This window comes from Lathyrus oleraceus, chromosome 3, assembly GCF_024323335.1.
Source record: "Lathyrus oleraceus cultivar Zhongwan6 chromosome 3, CAAS_Psat_ZW6_1.0, whole genome shotgun sequence".
Taxonomy (NCBI): Eukaryota; Viridiplantae; Streptophyta; class Magnoliopsida; order Fabales; family Fabaceae; genus Lathyrus; species Lathyrus oleraceus.
This window is the reverse complement of record NC_066581.1, coordinates 493,994,794-494,014,101: the sequence shown is the minus strand read 5'-3', so window position 1 is coordinate 494,014,101 and position 19,308 is coordinate 493,994,794. Positions and strand designations below refer to the sequence as shown.

The window sequence follows — 19,308 nt, the reverse complement described above, 5'->3', positions numbered from 1 at the left end:
TTCAAACTTAATAAATAATCGAGGGATTGATCTATTGACAAATTTTAAATTTTGTATCGAGAACATCATACAACTACCATATATTTTTGAAAAGGGAGATAATAATATATATTATACACTTAATTTATACACTTACAAATATCTATTCGTTATACACTTAATTAAATATATACTTTTATATACACTTCAAATATATTACTAAACTAGAATATATTACTAACTAATACTAAAATATATTACTAAATAATAATAAAAACATACTATTTTTAAAAATATTATTTCAAAAATACTTTATAAAAAAACTATAATACTAAAATAAAATGGTATTTTATTATAATATTTTATTTCACATAAAATGTTATACATATACAATAATTTATAAGTGCTAATTATGTTTACTAAAATAATATTAAAATATATTACTAAATAATAATAAATATATACTAATTTTTGTATTGTTTTTTATTTATTTTTGAAAGATAACTTATACTATTTTTAAGTATTATTTAGAAATTAATAAGTAAAAACAATATATAATATATAAATAAAACATTATTTTCTTCTAATATTATTTATTACATAATACTTAATATTTCTATAAAAAAAAATTAATTGTTATGTTTACTAAAATATACTATTAAATAATAATAATATTTACTATTTTTTATATTGTTATTTGTTATTTTCAAAATATTATTCATATTTATATTAGAAGCTGTTATTTCAAAAATAATTTTTTATGATAAATAATAATAAATCTACATATTATTTAAAAAATAATATATAAAAGCAGTATATTATATAATTCATAAATAATATATTATTTCTAAAATATTTTATTATTTCTAAAATAATATTAATAAAATACATAGTATACAATATATAATATATTACTAATAATAAGTAATTCTAAATAATATTTAATATATAAAAGTAATATGTTATATAAAAACAGTAAGTTATAAAATCTTTATAACTATTATTTAAAAATAAAAATATATAATACATAATATTAAATATATAATATATCACTAATATATAAAAACAATATGTTGTATAATACATAAATAATATATCATTTCTAAAATAATGTTACCATAATACATAATACATAATATATAATCTTATTCCAAAAATAATATTACCATAATACATAATATATAATATATAATATTATTCCAAAAATAATATCAAATAATACATAATATATTTTTCTATCAACTATTAAAAAATATAAACTAATATTAACTACTATTCAACAAATATCAACAAATAACAATAAATATTCAAAGATTCATATATTCATATTTAAAAAAATTATAAAGAAGAAATGTGTACCTTGGATGAAAAATTAAACGATTCTAAACTTTTGATTTTACTCTCCTTACAAAACTTTAACCCTTTATAAAAAAAATGGAAAGTGAACAAAATAAATTAAAATTAGGGGTTTGATATAATCCAAAAATGAAAAGAAAAAATAAATAAATAATTTATAAAATCATTTTCCAAATGACAAGTTTGTTGAATATTTTTTGATGAAAGTATGAATCTGGTGGTGGAAGAGTGAGGTTAATGAAATGAAATTCGGTGAAAATTAAAAACCAGAAAAGAGAAAGAGATGTGTTGAAGCGGTGGAATGGAAAAATGAAAGGGGCGGTGCAATTATATGGAAGCATTTTGCGAGGTGGCTCCCCAAGTTAGCTAAACGATCATAATTAGCTAGTGGAAGCCCCTCGTAAACTATAATGAGTTTATTAAAGCGAATGACACGCGCTCAGGTGATGGGATAATACGCAGACCTATGTAAATATTTCGAGGGGTTGTCCTTCAAATGCAACGAAAATATATGGCTAGGGGGTGCGCCTTACAAATTAAACATATTTATTAAAGTGATTGACACGAGGTAACTATTATGGGATAATTGGCAGACTGATCTCAAAACCTCGTGGGGTTGTCATTCGCATTTTTTTTTGAAACTATTAGTTAGGGGTGTCGTGTCTCAATTGGTCAATTATAAAATTAGTCTTCTTAACATTTACGAGGGATTGCCCTACAACATTTGCTTTATTAATTGTATTTTTAATTTTATGCATTGCGATGTGATAAACTCCAAACAATGTAGAAATTAAGTGAGGAATTTTTCACCTTGAAAATATCCCTGATTAATCAAACAATTTCTTATATTGTAATCCCGGGGACCGGTTTTAGCTTACTACATTAGAAAACAAATAATCTAAAGAAGAAAAACATGACATCCGCGAGAGTATGTTTTACCTATCAATATAAACAAACAAAATGTTGACTTTTATTTAACATGGTTTTATGGTAATGATTTTATTTTATTTTATTTGTTGAAATTATTTGGTAAAGTAGTATATATATATTATATATATATATATATATATATATATATATATATAATATAATATTATTAATATAGAGATATTATATATATATATATATAATATATATATATATATATCTATATATATATATATATATATATATAATATATATATATATATATATATATTATATATATTATATATATTATACTACTTACCAATATATATATGTATATATATCTATATTATATATTTATATATATATTAATATATATATATATATAATATGTATATATATTATATAATATATATAATATATATAATATATATATATATATATATCTATATAATATTAGTCTATACTAATATATAAAGCAAAACATGATTTTGGTGTAGTTTTTTTTTTCTTCCAAATATACCATTTTCAATTTATTTTAAATTTTAACTTCTATTTTCCATAAACGGAGGTTACACGACAGTTTATTATTTGTCATATCATTATGTTTAACTACATAATTCAAAATAAAATTAAAATTAAATAGAAGTATAATACAATTTATATTGTATGCGTATCAATATTAGAGAAAGCGAGAAAGTGGATACACGGACACGTGTTTGTCTGGACGCTAGTAATAAATATAATGACAACAAATAATCTAAAGAAGAACAAAATGACATCATAGAGAGTATGTTTTAGCTATTCAATATAAATAAACAAATTGTTGACTTTTATTTAACATGGTTTTATGGTAATGATTTTATTTTATTTTATTTGTTGAAATTATTTGGTAAAGTAGTATATATACTAATTCCTTTTATTGTAATAATAATAAATATAATGACAACTTTGAAAATAATATATTGACTTATTTGTTGTAATCCATTATTGAAGAAATACAAGATTTAAAGCTTATAATCAAACACTTGTGTCCAAATGTTGTAGTACAGCAATAAAAACCAGAGCAACTTGATCGACCATGTTAGCATATTTTGGAAGTATAGATGGGTCATGATAAGGATAATGAGGGTCACCGGGTGAATCTCCTGAAATACAACTACCGACATGAATTCTAACACTAATGGCATCTTTAAACACCTTATCATAATTTTTCATCTTTAAATAATATGGAGTAACCTCAAGCAGGCGTGCAATTGCATCAAAATGAACTAAACATGCATGATAATGATATTTTGCTTCAGCATCACCACCACTTTTTGAGATTAGCTTGTTGAGTAACTTTATGGTGTTGGTTGTGTTGGCTAATGTTACGTCAATTGTGTATTGTGCAAGGCTAACGAGATCTTGACTTGCACCTGCTTTTGAATTCAGAAGAGTTAGACAAAATGAAGGATTTTTCGCTCCCTTACAAATTGTATCAACATCCACAGTTTTGACGGCATAAGAAGATGCGACACATAAAAGAAAAACTATTGCAACCGAAGAGAAGTGAGCCATTGTATTCTCAATTCTATTCTCTAATAGTATTATTGGCCATTCTCGTTCCTATTTATAATTTTAGTTTATAGAATTTTCAAAAAATTAAAAATAATAACATAATTGGAGGGATATAATGGTAAGTTACATTAACTCTCATGGGTAAAAGGTATACCAAATTGTTCTTTTTTTTCCTCTCAAAGTTACATCCAAACTAATGTACATTAAGTGCCCAAAATATAGTATGAAACTTTTGAATGATTTAAAATTTATGCACACTGCTTCATGACTTAAAGACTTTTGAACACTTTGAAAAATTTGTTTGAATGTAAGAAAAGATTTATGGAAGAGGTAAATATGAATTTGTTGTTCCTTTGGTTGACTGATTTAGGTAAAACAACATGTGCAAAATAAGATGAATTTGTGAAGAGGAAACATGTGGGACAAGATGTTCTAGCATGTGTGCAACGTTTATCCTCAGTCTGGAAGACAAATTCAATGAGTAAATATGAACATGTTTTTATTGATTCCAATAAGATTTGTCATTTAAGTGTTGTATCTTATAGCAATATGTTTTCAAAGAAGATTGGCTACAAATATTTTCCAAGACCAAAACACCAAATCAAATTGAATGAGATCAAATCCTAATTATAAAGACACATGTAGTATTAGGAAGTAGGCATTGGACAAGGTTTGTCCATCTAAGAGTAATTGTACTAATACTATTGAGCGTGAATTTTCTTTATGAGGTTGGAAGCCCCCCCGACATAGGTGACGTTGCACTAAATTGGGTTAACAATTCTCTTTTGTTACTTATTTGTTTCCCTTAAATTCCTTTGTTTGTGAGAATGTGTTATCAATTGTTTATTGTAGTACACATTGTAAACGCCTCAGACTACTTTCAAGATTATCAACTGATCCCACTGTTTACCTTGAAAATTGGAACACATCCGTTGATCTTCCAAATTTCTAAATTTGGTTACTTGTAGGATCGATCAGATTGATCCTATGACATGTGCTAATTTTGTTTGAAAATGAAATTTGGTAGTAACGAATGCTCAATAATAAGCAACAAATCAGAGTTTTAAAACTAATAAAAAAAGGTGATGTGAACGAAAGAAATCGTAAAGGATTTATAAATGACAAAGTAAATGTCGAAAGTGCAAGAATCTTAAAATTGTAAAGTAAGTGTTGAAAGCAGGGAAAAATAATGAAATCTTAAAACTGCAAAGGAAAAAGTAAAAGGAGGGTGTTTGAAATGAAGAAGTAAGGAAGTATATTTCTGGAAAAAAAGTAAATACAAATTTATATTGGTTTGAAATAACTAACAATGGTGTAGACAACGTACATTCTGTGCTTTACGATTCTTTTTCACACAAATACTTGGTAAATTTACAGATTCTTACACATAATTTGACACACCTTCTTATAACACTAACACCCTATATTTATGCTGGATCGAGATAACCGCTTTTATGGTTCTTCAATCACGTCGAGACACATGGCGCCTTGCATGTGCACATTCATCCACTATGCTCCATGTGTGCTCTCATGGTTTTTGATGAAGGCAAAGTTCCCTCCCTTATTTGAATTTTGAATCTTTGATCGAAAACCATTTTCAACTGTTTCTTTAAAAAATCCCTCTGGAGTCTCAGTTGTATGCTTGATCCTTATTCACCTAGCCCAGTCGATTCACTCCAGTTGGCTGAATACTACTTCCTGGTCGCAAACAGTTGCGCATATAATTTCCAATTTTGGTAATTCTTAATGGGCATTAAAAATATGAGCCAACAAATTGCCCCACAAAAAAATGGTATTTTCGACACGTGTGAGAAAAATACATTTTTTGAGACCCTGCTTCGATGCCTTGATAACTCTGACATTGTGCCAGATGTCTCAATGTTAGTAGAACTTTTCAGCTTCTTCAACTTGTCTAGTGACGTTAGAGTCATCATTGTCTTTTTCCTACCCACATATTTTCAGCCCACAACCGAATCTTTTTTACTCATCACGTTTTGTAGCTTCTAGGAAATCATGGGCTACAACATCAATTGTCATCTCCATTACACTGCACAAGGGAGACATGTGTCCTACTAACTAGTCCCCTATTAATACTGATTTGAAATGCTCTCTCTTCCAAGCATGCCTATAAAACACATTTGCTTACTTATTTCACATTTTTCTTACGCTTTCTGAATCACCAAGCACTCTAGACCTCTTTTCTTCAAATATGCTTTAACTAAACCCATATTTCCTTCAATCCCTAACAATGACAACCTCAAGCAAAGCTCTTAAGGGAACAAGGGTCTCTATCAAAACCACCGCGAACAGGACCAAAGCTCCTAAAAGGATCTTCGAACTTCCTCCATTCGCTATGTTGTCTGCTCCATTCGCGGTTGGCTACCGACAATACATACCAGAGCCTCAAACAGAAGAACAACGCAAAATTTACGCTTCTCAGGTAATTATTGTTGTTTCTGTTTCTAAAATAACTTATGCATTATCTGGGACCTTAGTTTATTTAGATGCTGATGCTAGTAAGCTTAGAGAATTTGTCCCCTCTTACCACAAATGCAAACCCATAGGGCAGGCTAGAAACCCTAGAACTGAAACTACCTCCACTGAAAACCCTTAGGCTGGGGATACTATAGATCTGAGGTTTGTGAATAATGGTTTTAGAGCCTTATGTGCTGTTCCCACCTTTAAAGATCCTACTGATTACCTAAACTGGTTGACAAAAGTAGAGAAAGAGAAAGCCCAAGCTTGGAAAGACATAGAAATATATGACCTGATTATGTTGTCGAAACTGAATTTAGATTACAACACTCCCATGTTGATTTCCTCGTTGTACTTCTGGGATAATACACATTATACCTTCCACCTTCCTTGTGGTATGGTCGCACCAACCCTCTTCGACATGGCCGCCAGCACAGGGCTGAAGCCCACTAGACACACTTATGATCCTGACATCGATTTTATGGATACCATCGCCTTTTCAACCACCAGAGCAGTGTACTCAACACACATTGCGCATTACCATGATAAAGATATTGACGTTGTCTCTGACGTGAAACACGTAGCTTTTTTTGGCTTTGTGGTTGTCACATTCTGTTTTTTGTTCGAAATCGCTACATGTTGCCAAGAAATATCTTACTTTGGCGGTATCTTAGGGCCAAAAATTAGGTCTTCAAATTTAAGTCTCTCCAATCTTGTCGAGACGAAGATTTCAACCTTCATATCTCCAAATTGAAGAAACTTAAATAAGGTCCTCTGTGATACCCTTATTTTTAACCCTAAGATCCCACATTTCATTTGCATCTTTGGCATACAAACAAGGTCTCATCTTGGCCCTTCCCCTATCCATCTTTGGGTTTGTCTTTTCCAGGGATCACCAAGCACCTCTTTGTTTACCTTTGTATTTATATGTTCATTTCTTATCTAACCACTAATATAAATACCAAAAATATGTCTTGTTTCTCTTGAGTTTATTGTGCAAGGTAGGGCTTTTCAAATCAAGAGCATCTCAACGTTTTGTGGCTTACTTCTCAAGAAAATTCATAGGTTCATGTGTTTATTTCCATGCCTTCTTCAACAAGTAACTTCAAGATTTGAGAAATTTAATCAAGAGACCATCAAGGATAACTTATTTTGTTTTGATATGATCACCCACGTGCTTTGAAGTGCAACCAAAATCCAAGTGCCCAAGCTTGTTCCAAGTGGTTTGACCTAAAAGTCAATATTTTAAAGTCAAAGTTCCAAGAATCATAACTCCTTCAATTATTAACATTTTTAATGCCCCTTTTTCCTTATGAGTCTTATCAACATCCTATACAACTTATTTGTACATAACAAGAGTCGATTATGCTTGGAGGATCATCAAACGTTTGGATACATTATATGTCATTTGACCTATTTTCAAGTGACTTTTTGCCAACTTTCAAGGATCATAACCTCTTTAACTTTCAACATATGGAGATGATTATTTCTACATAATGTCATCTGATACCACTGAAGGAGAAGAGCGATCCAAAATGCAACAGAATTTTAAAAAAAATATCTCCTTTAGAGATCCTTACGAATGGGCATGATCAGTGATAGAATCGTTACCTCTTGTGGCAATTGTAACCTTTAATGCAGATCTACGGAGCGATCACGAACGTTGAACAATGACAACGCCTCTACTCAGTCGACACGAACGGATTCCTTCAATCTCAGTGCTAGCTGCTATGAATGAAGGCTTTGAGTGAGAGAGAGAAACAAAATTGCAACTGCACAAATGCTTCTGCACAAGGGTTCTATTTATAGAACCACTTGTGTGGGCAGCAAGCTAAAAATCCCACTTAAGTGTATGTGGCCAATATCTTATAATATGCCAAAATCACTTAAGCGCGTGGTACCTTACCATATTTCGTATTCTACTTAAGTACACCGTACCCTACGATGTTCTACAATTCACTTAAGTGCACCGTACCTTACGGTGTTCCTTAGTTACTCTATCTCTCATCAATCCGTCCTTTTGTGTGTGACCCTCTAGGTTTTCGCGGCATTGACAATTATATTAAATCACGTATTTAACATAATAAACAATGAGCGGTATCTAGCAACACATCATTGCTACCCAAGACACGAAAATGTCATGTGATATGACAAATCCTTTTGTGATAATACTTATGTGTATAATTACCCTTTTGCCCTTATGTCAATATTGAAGACAAGGCATAGACCGTGTCATCCTTGTCTAGTTCAATATTGGGCCCATATGCATTTATCCTGTTACACAGGATGGGCAAATTCCATCTAGGTTACTCATGTCCCTTAGCTGTCTTTATGGCCATCCAGTTACGGACAACGTTTGATCAGCAATAAGGCACCCGACTCTACATCTAGGGTCTATAGTGGTTTCAGGTCGAAGGGTGGTATACACCATTATCACCATGAGAATAACTTATGACACTTTGCATAACATTCTATGTAGTATTCTCATAGCGGGTCAATCCAGTATAAATATTACTCTTAATATTCATACTTATGTTTAAGACTTGATAACTCCTTATCCATGATCCATGAGATGTGATCATCAGTCTATATACATAATAGTATTAATGCTTTAATGTTATCCAATTCACAATAAAGTTCGACTATGTATACTTTGAGAATAATGTCCTTATGTTTAATGTGATCTCATGATTAAGTCACACTTGATACATTAAACGGACTAGCAATTCTAGGGACTTTATTAAACAAACATAATAAGGAAAAGGCCTTTTATTATTAATAAATAATTCGATACAAGTACCAAAAGTAATGGCCTATAGGGCTTACACCAATAGTATTTTCAAGGACCAATGTCAAAATATGCTTGGAAGGCCATTGAAATTATTGGGACATTTTAGGTCATTTTCAGCCATGAAGCACTCAATGTTTTCTCTGTTATGGAACTAGTTTTTCTTGCCAACTTCAACATGCCATAAATTTGTGCTCAAACATCCAAATGCAAGCCTTATTGGCTCATTGTAATCTTGGCCATGATGTTAACAAATTGCAAAAAGAATGAGATTAAAAAACCTCTTGAGTAGGATGCCCCATTGAGTTAAAGATGGTGACTAGAAACTGAAGAAATCACCATTGCCCAAACTTTTCACATCACTAATCTCAATTCCAAGCCAAATTAAAAAGTGTTTTGGTATTAAACATGTTTTAACAAGTCTCCAGTAGTTAATTGGCACTTAAAACACAACATTTGGCTGAGTTTCGAGGAGTTTCAAGTCACATTTATCACACACTTTGATCAAATTCATTTTGCACGAATTCTACATTATTCCACACATATTTGGATCGAAACACATTCCCTATAAATTGAGGATGATATTGACTTCCTTTGAAAGAATTGGAGAGCCAATAAACCCCTACTGCAATTTGAAACTTTTCCAGAAAATTCACTATCGTGTTTTGAGTTTCAGCATGTTTCAAACCATTCTCGTGATTCCATTAGCTCTATCGACATCCTCTGAAACTTTTGCAACAATTCCCAAGCTCGGAGACCATAAGAAGTGTTCTAACCATATAGAGCTTCATCAAATTCTCATCACCATATGGACAGGTTAGTTCTGAGCGTCATTTGAACTCAAAAAAGTTAGCACTATGTAGTCCTTCACTCTCTGATGCTTTCCCCTAACTTATCTGGTGTTGATTGATCGTGTTTCATCATTTAATTTTATTTTTCGTGGCTTTCTTGTTTTCGAAACTTCTTTGAAATTCCCTTTGCCCAGTTCACATAAATGAATTTGGAGCATAAGGTTGAATTCGGGATGAGAAGAGGATCACAATGGTGGTGGTCTCGTGTCTTGAATTTACCAAATGATGAAACTCCGGTGAGAGCTCATCGGAGAAGATGACCAGAGTATTTCTCAGGTGATCTGAGTTTCGACCAGACACGTTAGCATTTTGAAATGTTTTGATTGGTTAAATCAAAACTAGATCTTGTGTTTTACTTGAAGCGCATTCCATCGTGTTTCTCAACATTGGGTGTGTTGGGTCTGCCACATCAATTAATGAGGCGTGATCCAACGATCCTGGTTTTTTCTGATTTATTTCTTTTTCTATTTTAATTTTTAAATTTATTTTTTTTTAAAAATTCATAGTAATTTCATTATTTATCCAAAAAATCCCAAAATAATTTCATTCTTTATTCTGAAAATTTATTGTATGTTTCTCATTTTATTTCCAATCTTCCATAATTTTCTTGGCCATTTATTTGGTATTTTGAAGGACTTTATCGATTTTCCATTTTATTTCCATTTTAAACTCATTTAAAAAATACCTTAGATTCATTTTTATTTCCTGGAATTGCATTTTAAATTTCTTTGACCTTGTGGACTTCTATTGGCCTTGGATCATGATGATTTTGACTTTAAGTCTCATCAAATCCAATGGATTTGTGATGTTGATGGGGGTGAAAACCCTAATCCACCAAAATGGATGATTGATTTTGATGGTGACTTGATCAAAATTTTGATCCAATTTGGGTGTCACCTCTCTTGTCCCTTTCTTCTTCATCCCCTTCTTTTCCCTTTGATCAATTGGATGGATCGTGTCCATCTTGTTCATGATGTGTGGTATGGTACTTGATGAACTTTCATCATTTCAAATCTACCTTCTAAGTGATCATTAATCATTTAAGGTACTTTGGATTGATGCATAAGTTTTTCATAAATGTCATGAAGTGTGGATTGAGGTAATGGACCATCCTTCTAGCCTTTGTGCTTGACCATCCTGTTTCCTTTTTTTCTTTTCTTGTGTGGCATGGCATTAGGAAAATCATTTACATATAATTTGTGTAGCATGTATTAACATAGATATTCTTATTGACCGACCTCAGATAGTTGTGACTTCTACATAAGTTCAATTACGATTGCTTAACATAGCGCTAAATTTGTGTGGAAAAGGCATATTTAGAAGTGAGATTATAAGTATCCTATTCCTTATGGTATTATGTGGAAATGTTTTTCTTTTTCCATTTGTGAGAGCTAATGGCATACTTGTCGATTTTATCCAAGTTAGAGCCCTTCTCATAAATGATGCCTAGGATCATATTTTCATGCTTGTGAGTGGATAGTTGAGTGTTCTCCAAAAAGTGACCAAAACATCTTTTCATCTTCACTAATTTTATTTACCAACACTTTACTTGTGTTAACTTTTACTTCAAAGTCATTTACCTCCATGTCTTTATTTTATGCCATTTACTTTATGCTTTATGATTAACATTTCATATCATATTATTTGATTTTATGTCCTTTTTCTCTTTGTCCATTTGGACATTTCTTTTATATCATTGTTAAGAAGACACTAATAAAAATAAACGTGTTTCTCCTAACTCATGGACTTATGGTTACTATCCTTGGCATCATTATGGAGTTATGGACTTAGGATTAGGATCTTGACCTTTGCCTTGGGGCTTGCGATTCTATGACTTTTGAATTCATCTGATACCTATGATTTTGGAGTTCTCTATGAAGACTTGGCTTGGTTACTCTGGTTTCATCTGCTACATGGATTATCATTTTGCTTATTATTTGCTTGCTTGAGGCTTAGTCCAAAGGAGGTAGTTCTTGCTTGACTTATGTCATAAATCTTTCTTTTTCTTGGTTAGATCTTTCCTCCCTAGCTTTTACGTTATGCTTTAGGATAGTCTCTTCTTCTCCTCCCTTTCTTAAATTTTCAAATCTTCTCCCTCTTTTAAAAACCTTCTTGCTTTCTAACTTGAACCACTTTCTCAATAAACCTTGACTTTTGTCAAGTGATTTTCAAAACCTTTTTATTAATAAATTCAAATCCATCTTAAGAATATTTAGACCAATTTCAAAAGACTAAAAAAATGTATAACTCATTCAAAAAATTTTGTGCCTTTGTGAACTTTTCCTTTTAAAACTTTACTCAAGGCATTAGACATGAGCCATTTCCATAGTTGAGTTATAATTCTTCTATCTCCATAGTATTGATGATGATTCTTTTACATTTGTGAGATCTAGTGGCATACTTGTTGATCCTTATCCAAGTTGGAGCCTTTCTCATGATTATGCAAAGTTCTCATACTTATGGGTGACTGGTTTAGTATTCTCCTTAAAATGACAAAATGTCTTTTCCTTAAAAAATGAATCAAAACAAACTCCTTTTGTTACCTTTACCACGAACTACAAGATTTTAATTCTCCATTGCAATTTGTTGGTATGTAGGCATGAGACTTCAAAAGTCTTGGCAAACACAAAAATAATAAATATATTTCTTTTCTCATCCCTCCAATATTTTAACAAACAACACCTTTTCTAAACCAAAATGTAAATTTTTTCAAAGAGATTCCCATGGAGTACCATGGATGTTTAGGGTTTTAATACCTTCCCTTTTCGTAATTAACCCCCGGAACCTTATTCTCTTTTATTAGTTTTATTTTAAAACTTCTTCGGGTTTTGTTCGTAATTTTTCCATTTCCCTTGGAAACAATAAATGCATGATGGCGACTCTTGCTTTGCGAGTTAAGTTAATAAATAGCTTAATCTCAAAATATTTATCGCTATAATCTGTTACTTTTTTTCCTTTTCTAAAACCATTCTTATTTTTTATTAAAAACATGGTTTATAGGTAAGAACCTATGGTGACAGTCAAACCCCGAACTTTTCCCATCCATTTCTAAAGTAAATGCTTTTGTGTGTCCCATGCAATGCGGACATCCCATTTTTCCATGTGTAACCCAACCAAACAACATGCCATATACAAGAAAGTTGTTAATTGTCCACATAAAAGCAACTCACATATTAAAGTTTTGTTTATGAAACACATCATAAGTCCATTCTCCAATCCACAACCTCTTCAGATCATCAATTAAATGTTGTAAATAAACATCTATTCCCACCTTCGGACTCAACGGTCCTGGAATGAGGCATGTCAAAAACATGTAAGGTTTAGTCATGCACATCTCATGACGGATGTTGAATGGGGTAACAACAATTATGCTAACAAGAATATGCAATTGCTGATAATTGGATATAAGGAGTAAAACCATCTGAACGTAATCCAAGACTGACATTTCGGGGTTCTGCTGCAAAATATGGATGTACTCTATTAAAGTGTTTCCATGCCTCGCCATCATATGTATGTCGCATCATGCCTGAACTAGTTGTGTTTGTATGATGCCATGTCATTTGGCTTGCATTATGCATTGATGCAAACATTCTTTGCAACCTAGGTATTTTTGGAAGATAGAACATGGACTTCAAAACAACTCATTTTTTCTTTAGATCAACGCATTTAATGTGAACTACATACCTTGGACACTTACAAAACATACATTCTTCCAATGCCCAATTATTTGTACCAAACTTATTATCATAAAATAACATGCAATCTCCTATGGAATAGTCAATTTGTGTTGACCACTAAAAGCCTCTTTATTCATCTCTGGTAGTTTTTCTCCATTATATGTCCAAACCCAATAATTTGGCATAAAACTCGTTCTCTCCAAGTAACGTTTCACTTCGCTTGGGTCACTAGTTATATTAACGCACCCACACTTTAAACACAGACACCCTACCCCTCCTTCAATTCTTCAACATTCTTTAGCAAACTTATATGTGAGAAAACTGACTTCGTCCTTAAAATATGGTTTAAGCTTACGTATTCCTGGAAATATTCTATCATACATCCAACTACGATAGAATTGAAAATATTCAGTACAACATTGTTCATGTTTAAACTTAATAAATAATCGAGGGATTAATCTATTGACAAATTTTAAATTTTTTATCGATAACATCATAAAACTACCATATATTTTTGAAAAGGGAGATAATAATATATATTATACACTTAATTTATACACTTACAAATATCTATTCATTATACACTTAATTAAATATATACTTTTATATACACTTCAAATATATTACTAAACTAGAATATATTACTAACTAATACTAAAATATATTACTAAATAATAATAAAAACATACTATTTTTAAAAATATTATTTCAAAAATACTTTATAAAAAAAATATAATACTAAAATAAAATAGTATTTTATTATAAAATTATATATCACATAAAACTTAAGACTTATACAATAATTTATAAGTGCTAATTATGTTTACTAAAATAATATTAAAATATATTACTAAATAATAATAAATATATACTAATTTTTGTATTGTTTTTTATTTATTTTTGAAAGATAACTTATACTATTTTTTAAGTATTATTTAGAAATTAATAAGTAAAAACAATATATAATATTTAAATAAAACATTATTTTCTACTAATATTATTTATTACATAATACTTAATATTTCTATAAAAAATTTAACTGTTATGTTTACTAAAATATACTATTAAATAATAATAATATTTACTATTTTTTATATTGTTATTTGTTATTTTCAAAATATTATTCATACTATTTTAGAAGCTATAATTTAAAAAATAATATATTATGATAAATAATAATAAATCTACATATTATTTAAAAAATAATATATAAAAGCAGTATATTATATAATTCATAAATAATATATATTTCTAATATAATATTAATAAAATACATAGTATACAATATATAATATATTACTAATAATAAGTAATTCTAAATAATATTTAATATATAAAAGTAATATGTTATATAAAAACAGTAAGTTATAAAATCTTTATAACTATTATTTAAAAATAAAAATATATAATAAATAATATTAAATATATAATATATCACTAATATATAAAAACAATATGTTGTATAATACATAAATAATATATCATTTCTAAAATAATGTTACCATAATACATAATACATAATATATAATCTTATTCCAAAAATAATATTACCATAATACATAATACATAATATATAATCTTATTCCAAAAATAATATTAAATAATACATAATATATTATTTCTATCAACTATTAAAAAATATAAACTAATATTAACTACTATTCAACAAATATCAACAAATATCAACAAATAACAATAAATATTCAAAGATTCATATATTCATATTTAAAAAAATATAAATAAGAAATGTGTACCTTGGATGAAAAATTAAACGATTCTAAACTTTTGATTTTACTCTCCTTACAAAAGTTTAACCCTTTATAAAAAAAATGAAAAGTGAACAAAATAAATTAAAATTAGGGGTTTGATATAATCCAAAAATGAAAAGAAAAAATAAATAAATAATTTATAAAATCATCTTCCAAATGACAAGTTTGTTGAAGATTTTTTGACGAAAATATGAATCTGGTGGTGGAAGAGTGAGATTAATGAAGTGAAATTCGGTGAAAATGAAAAACCAGAGAAAGAGAAAGAGATGTGTTGATGCGGTGGAATGAGAAAATGGAAGGGGCGGTGCAATTATATGGAAGCATTTTGCGAGGTGGCTCCCCACGTTAGCTAAACGATCATAATTAGCTAGTGGAAGCCCCTCATAAACTGTAATGACTTTATTAAAGCGAATGACACGCGCTCAGGTGATGGGATAATACGCAGACCTATGTAAATATTTCGAGGGGTTGTCCTTGCAAATGCAACAAAAATATATGGCTAGGGGGTGCGCCATGCAAATTAAACATATTTATTAAAGTGATTGACATGAAGTAACTATTATGGGATAATTGGCAAACTGATCTCAAAACCTCGTGGGGTTGTCATTCACAATTTTTTTTGAAACTATTAGTTAGGGGTGTCGTGTCTCAATTGGTCAATTTTAAAATTAGTCTTCTTAACATTTACGAGGGATTGCCCTACACCATTTGCTTTATTAATTGTATTTTTAATTTTATGCATTGCGATGTGATAAACTCCAAACAATGTAGAAATTAAGTGAGGAATTTTTCACCTTGTAAATATTCATAATTAATCAAACAATTTCTTATATTGTAATCTCGGGGATCGGTTTTAGCTTACTACATTAGAAAACAAATAATCTAAAGAAGAAAAACATGACATCCGAGAGAGTATGTTTTACCTATCAATATAAACAAACAAAATGTTGACTTTTATTTAACATGGTTTTATGGTAATGATTTTATTTTATTTTATTTGTTGAAATTATTTGGTAAATTAGTATATATATATATTAATAAATTTTATTGTAATAGTCTATACTAATATATAAAAGCAAAACATGATTTTGGTGTAGTTTTTTTTTCTTCCAAATATACCATTTTCAATTTTATTTTAAATTTTAACTTCTATTTTCCATAAACGGAGGTTACACGACAGTTTATTATTTGTCATATCATTATGTTTAACTACATAATTCAAAATAAAATTAAAATTAAATAGAAGTATAATACAATTTATATTGTATGCGTATCAATATTAGAGAAAGCGAGAAAGTGGATACACGGACACGTGTCTGTCTGGACGCTAGTAATAAATATAATGACAACAAATAATCTAAAGAAGAACAAAATGACATCATAGAGAGTATGTTTTAGCTATTCAATATAAATAAACAAATTGTTGACTTTTATTTAACATGGTTTTATGGTAATGATTTTATTTTATTTTATTTGTTGAAATTATTTGGTAAAGTAGTATATATACTAATGCCTTTTATTGTAATAATAATAAATATAATGACAACTTTGAAAATAATATATTGACTTATTTGTTGTAATCCATTATTGAAGAAATACAAGATTTAAAGCTTATAATCAAACACTTGTGTCCAAATGTTGTAGTACAGCAATAAAAACCAGAGCAACTTGATCGACCATGTTAGCATATTTTGGAAGTATAGATGGGTCATGATAAGGATAATGAGGGTCACCGGGTGAATCTCCTGAAATACAACTACCGACATGAATTCTAACACTAATGGCATCTTTAAACACCTTATCATAATTTTTCATCTTTAAATAATATGGAGTAACCTCAAGCAGGCGTGCAATTGCATCAAAATGAACTAAACATGCATGATAATGATATTTTGCTTCAGCATCACCACCACTTTTTGAGATTAGCTTGTTGAGTAACTTTATGGTGTTGGTTGTGTTGGCTAATGTTACGTCAATTGTGTATTGTGCAAGGCTAACGAGATCTTGACTTGCACCTGCTTTTGAATTCAGAAGAGTTAGACAAAATGAAGGATTTTTCGCTCCCTTACAAATTGTATCAACATCCACAGTTTTGACGGCATAAGAAGATGCGACACATAAAAGAAAAACTATTGCAACCGAAGAGAAGTGAGCCATTGTATTCTCAATTCTATTCTCTAATAGTATTATTGGCCATTCTCGTTCCTATTTATAATTTTAGTTTATAGAATTTTCAAAAAATTAAAAATAATAACATAATTGGAGGGATATAATGGTAAGTTACATTAACTCTCATGGGTAAAAGGTATACCAAATTGTTCTTTTTTTTCCTCTCAAAGTTACATCCAAACTAATGTACATTAAGTGCCCAAAATATAGTATGAAACTTTTGAATGATTTAAAATTTATGCACACTGCTTCATGACTTAAAGACTTTTGAACACTTTGAAAAATTTGTTTGAATGTAAGAAAAGATTTATGGAAGAGGTAAATATGAATTTGTTGTTCCTTTGGTTGACTGATTTAGGTAAAACAACATGTGCAAAATAAGATGAATTTGTGAAGAGGAAACATGTGGGACAAGATGTTCTAGCATGTGTGCAACGTTTATCCTCAGTCTGGAAGACAAATTCAATGAGTAAATATGAACATGTTTTTTATTGATTCCAATAAGATTTGTCATTTAAGTGTTGTATCTTATAGCAATATGTTTTCAAAGAAGATTGGCTACAAATATTTTCCAAGACCAAAACACCAAATCAAATTGAATGAGATCAAATCCTAATTATAAAGACACATGTAGTATTAGGAAGTAGGCATTGGACAAGGTTTGTCCATCTAAGAGTAATTGTACTAATACTATTGAGCGTGAATTTTCTTTATGAGGTTGGAAGCCCCCCCGACATAGGTGACGTTGCACTAAATTGGGTTAACAATTCTCTTTTGTTACTTATTTGTTTCCCTTAAATTCCTTTGTTTGTGAGAATGTGTTATCAATTGTTTATTGTAGTACACATTGTAAACGCCTCAGACTACTTTCAAGATTATCAACTGATCCCACTGTTTACCTTGAAAATTGGAACACATCCGTTGATCTTCCAAATTTCTAAATTTGGTTACTTGTAGGATCGATCAGATTGATCCTATGACATGTGCTAATTTTGTTTGAAAATGAAATTTGGTAGTAACGAATGCTCAATAATAAGCAACAAATCAGAGTTTTAAAACTAATAAAAAAAAGGTGATGTGAACGAAAGAAATCGTAAAGGATTTATAAATGACAAAGTAAATGTCGAAAGTGCAAGAATCTTAAAATTGTAAAGTAAGTGTTGAAAGCAGGGAAAAATAATGAAATCTTAAAACTGCAAAGGAAAAAGTAAAAGGAGGGTGTTTGAAATGAAGAAGTAAGGAAGTATATTTCTGGAAAAAAAGTAAATACAAATTTATATTGGTTTGAAATAACTAACAATGGTGTAGACAACGTACATTCTGTGCTTTACGATTCTTTTTCACACAAATACTTGGTAAATTTACAGATTCTTACACATAATTTGACACACCTTCTTATAACACTAACACCCTATATTTATGCTGGATCGAGATAACCGCTTTTATGGTTCTTCAATCACGTCGAGACACATGGCGCCTTGCATGTGCACATTCATCCACTATGCTCCATGTGTGCTCTCATGGTTTTTGATGAAGGCAAAGTTCCCTCCCTTATTTGAATTTTGAATCTTTGATCGAAAACCATTTTCAACTGTTTCTTTAAAAAATCCCTCTGGAGTCTCAGTTGTATGCTTGATCCTTATTCACCTAGCCCAGTCGATTCGACTCCAGTTGGCCGAATACTACTTCCTGGTCGCAAACAGTTGTGCATATAATTTCCAATTTTGGTAATTCTTAATGGGCATTAAAAATATGAGCCAACAAATTGCCCCACAAAA

At 29.9% G+C, this 19,308-nt stretch overlaps 2 protein-coding genes across 2 annotated transcripts; both read right to left on the bottom strand.

The window, feature by feature from the left end:
• Nucleotides 1–3,261: 3,261 nt before the first annotated feature.
• Nucleotides 3,262–3,801, bottom strand: LOC127131814 (pectinesterase inhibitor 1). The gene has a single exon (XM_051060714.1). It carries the CDS (start codon nt 3,799–3,801, stop codon nt 3,262–3,264), a length of 540 nt encoding a protein of 179 aa, XP_050916671.1.
• Nucleotides 3,802–16,978: 13,177 nt separating this feature from the next.
• LOC127131813 (pectinesterase inhibitor 1-like) lies at nt 16,979–17,518 on the bottom strand. The gene has a single exon (XM_051060713.1). The coding sequence runs from the start codon at nt 17,516–17,518 to the stop codon at nt 16,979–16,981; it is 540 nt and encodes a 179-aa protein (XP_050916670.1).
• Between the last annotated feature and the right edge of the window lie 1,790 nt (nt 17,519–19,308).

What these genes read in the sequence shown, in the direction of transcription:
- LOC127131814 (XM_051060714.1), bottom strand. Translation starts at nt 3,801, where the DNA reads ATGGCTCACTTCTCTTCGGTTGCAATAGTTTTTCTTTTATGTGTCGCA.
- LOC127131813 (XM_051060713.1), bottom strand. Translation starts at nt 17,518, where the DNA reads ATGGCTCACTTCTCTTCGGTTGCAATAGTTTTTCTTTTATGTGTCGCA.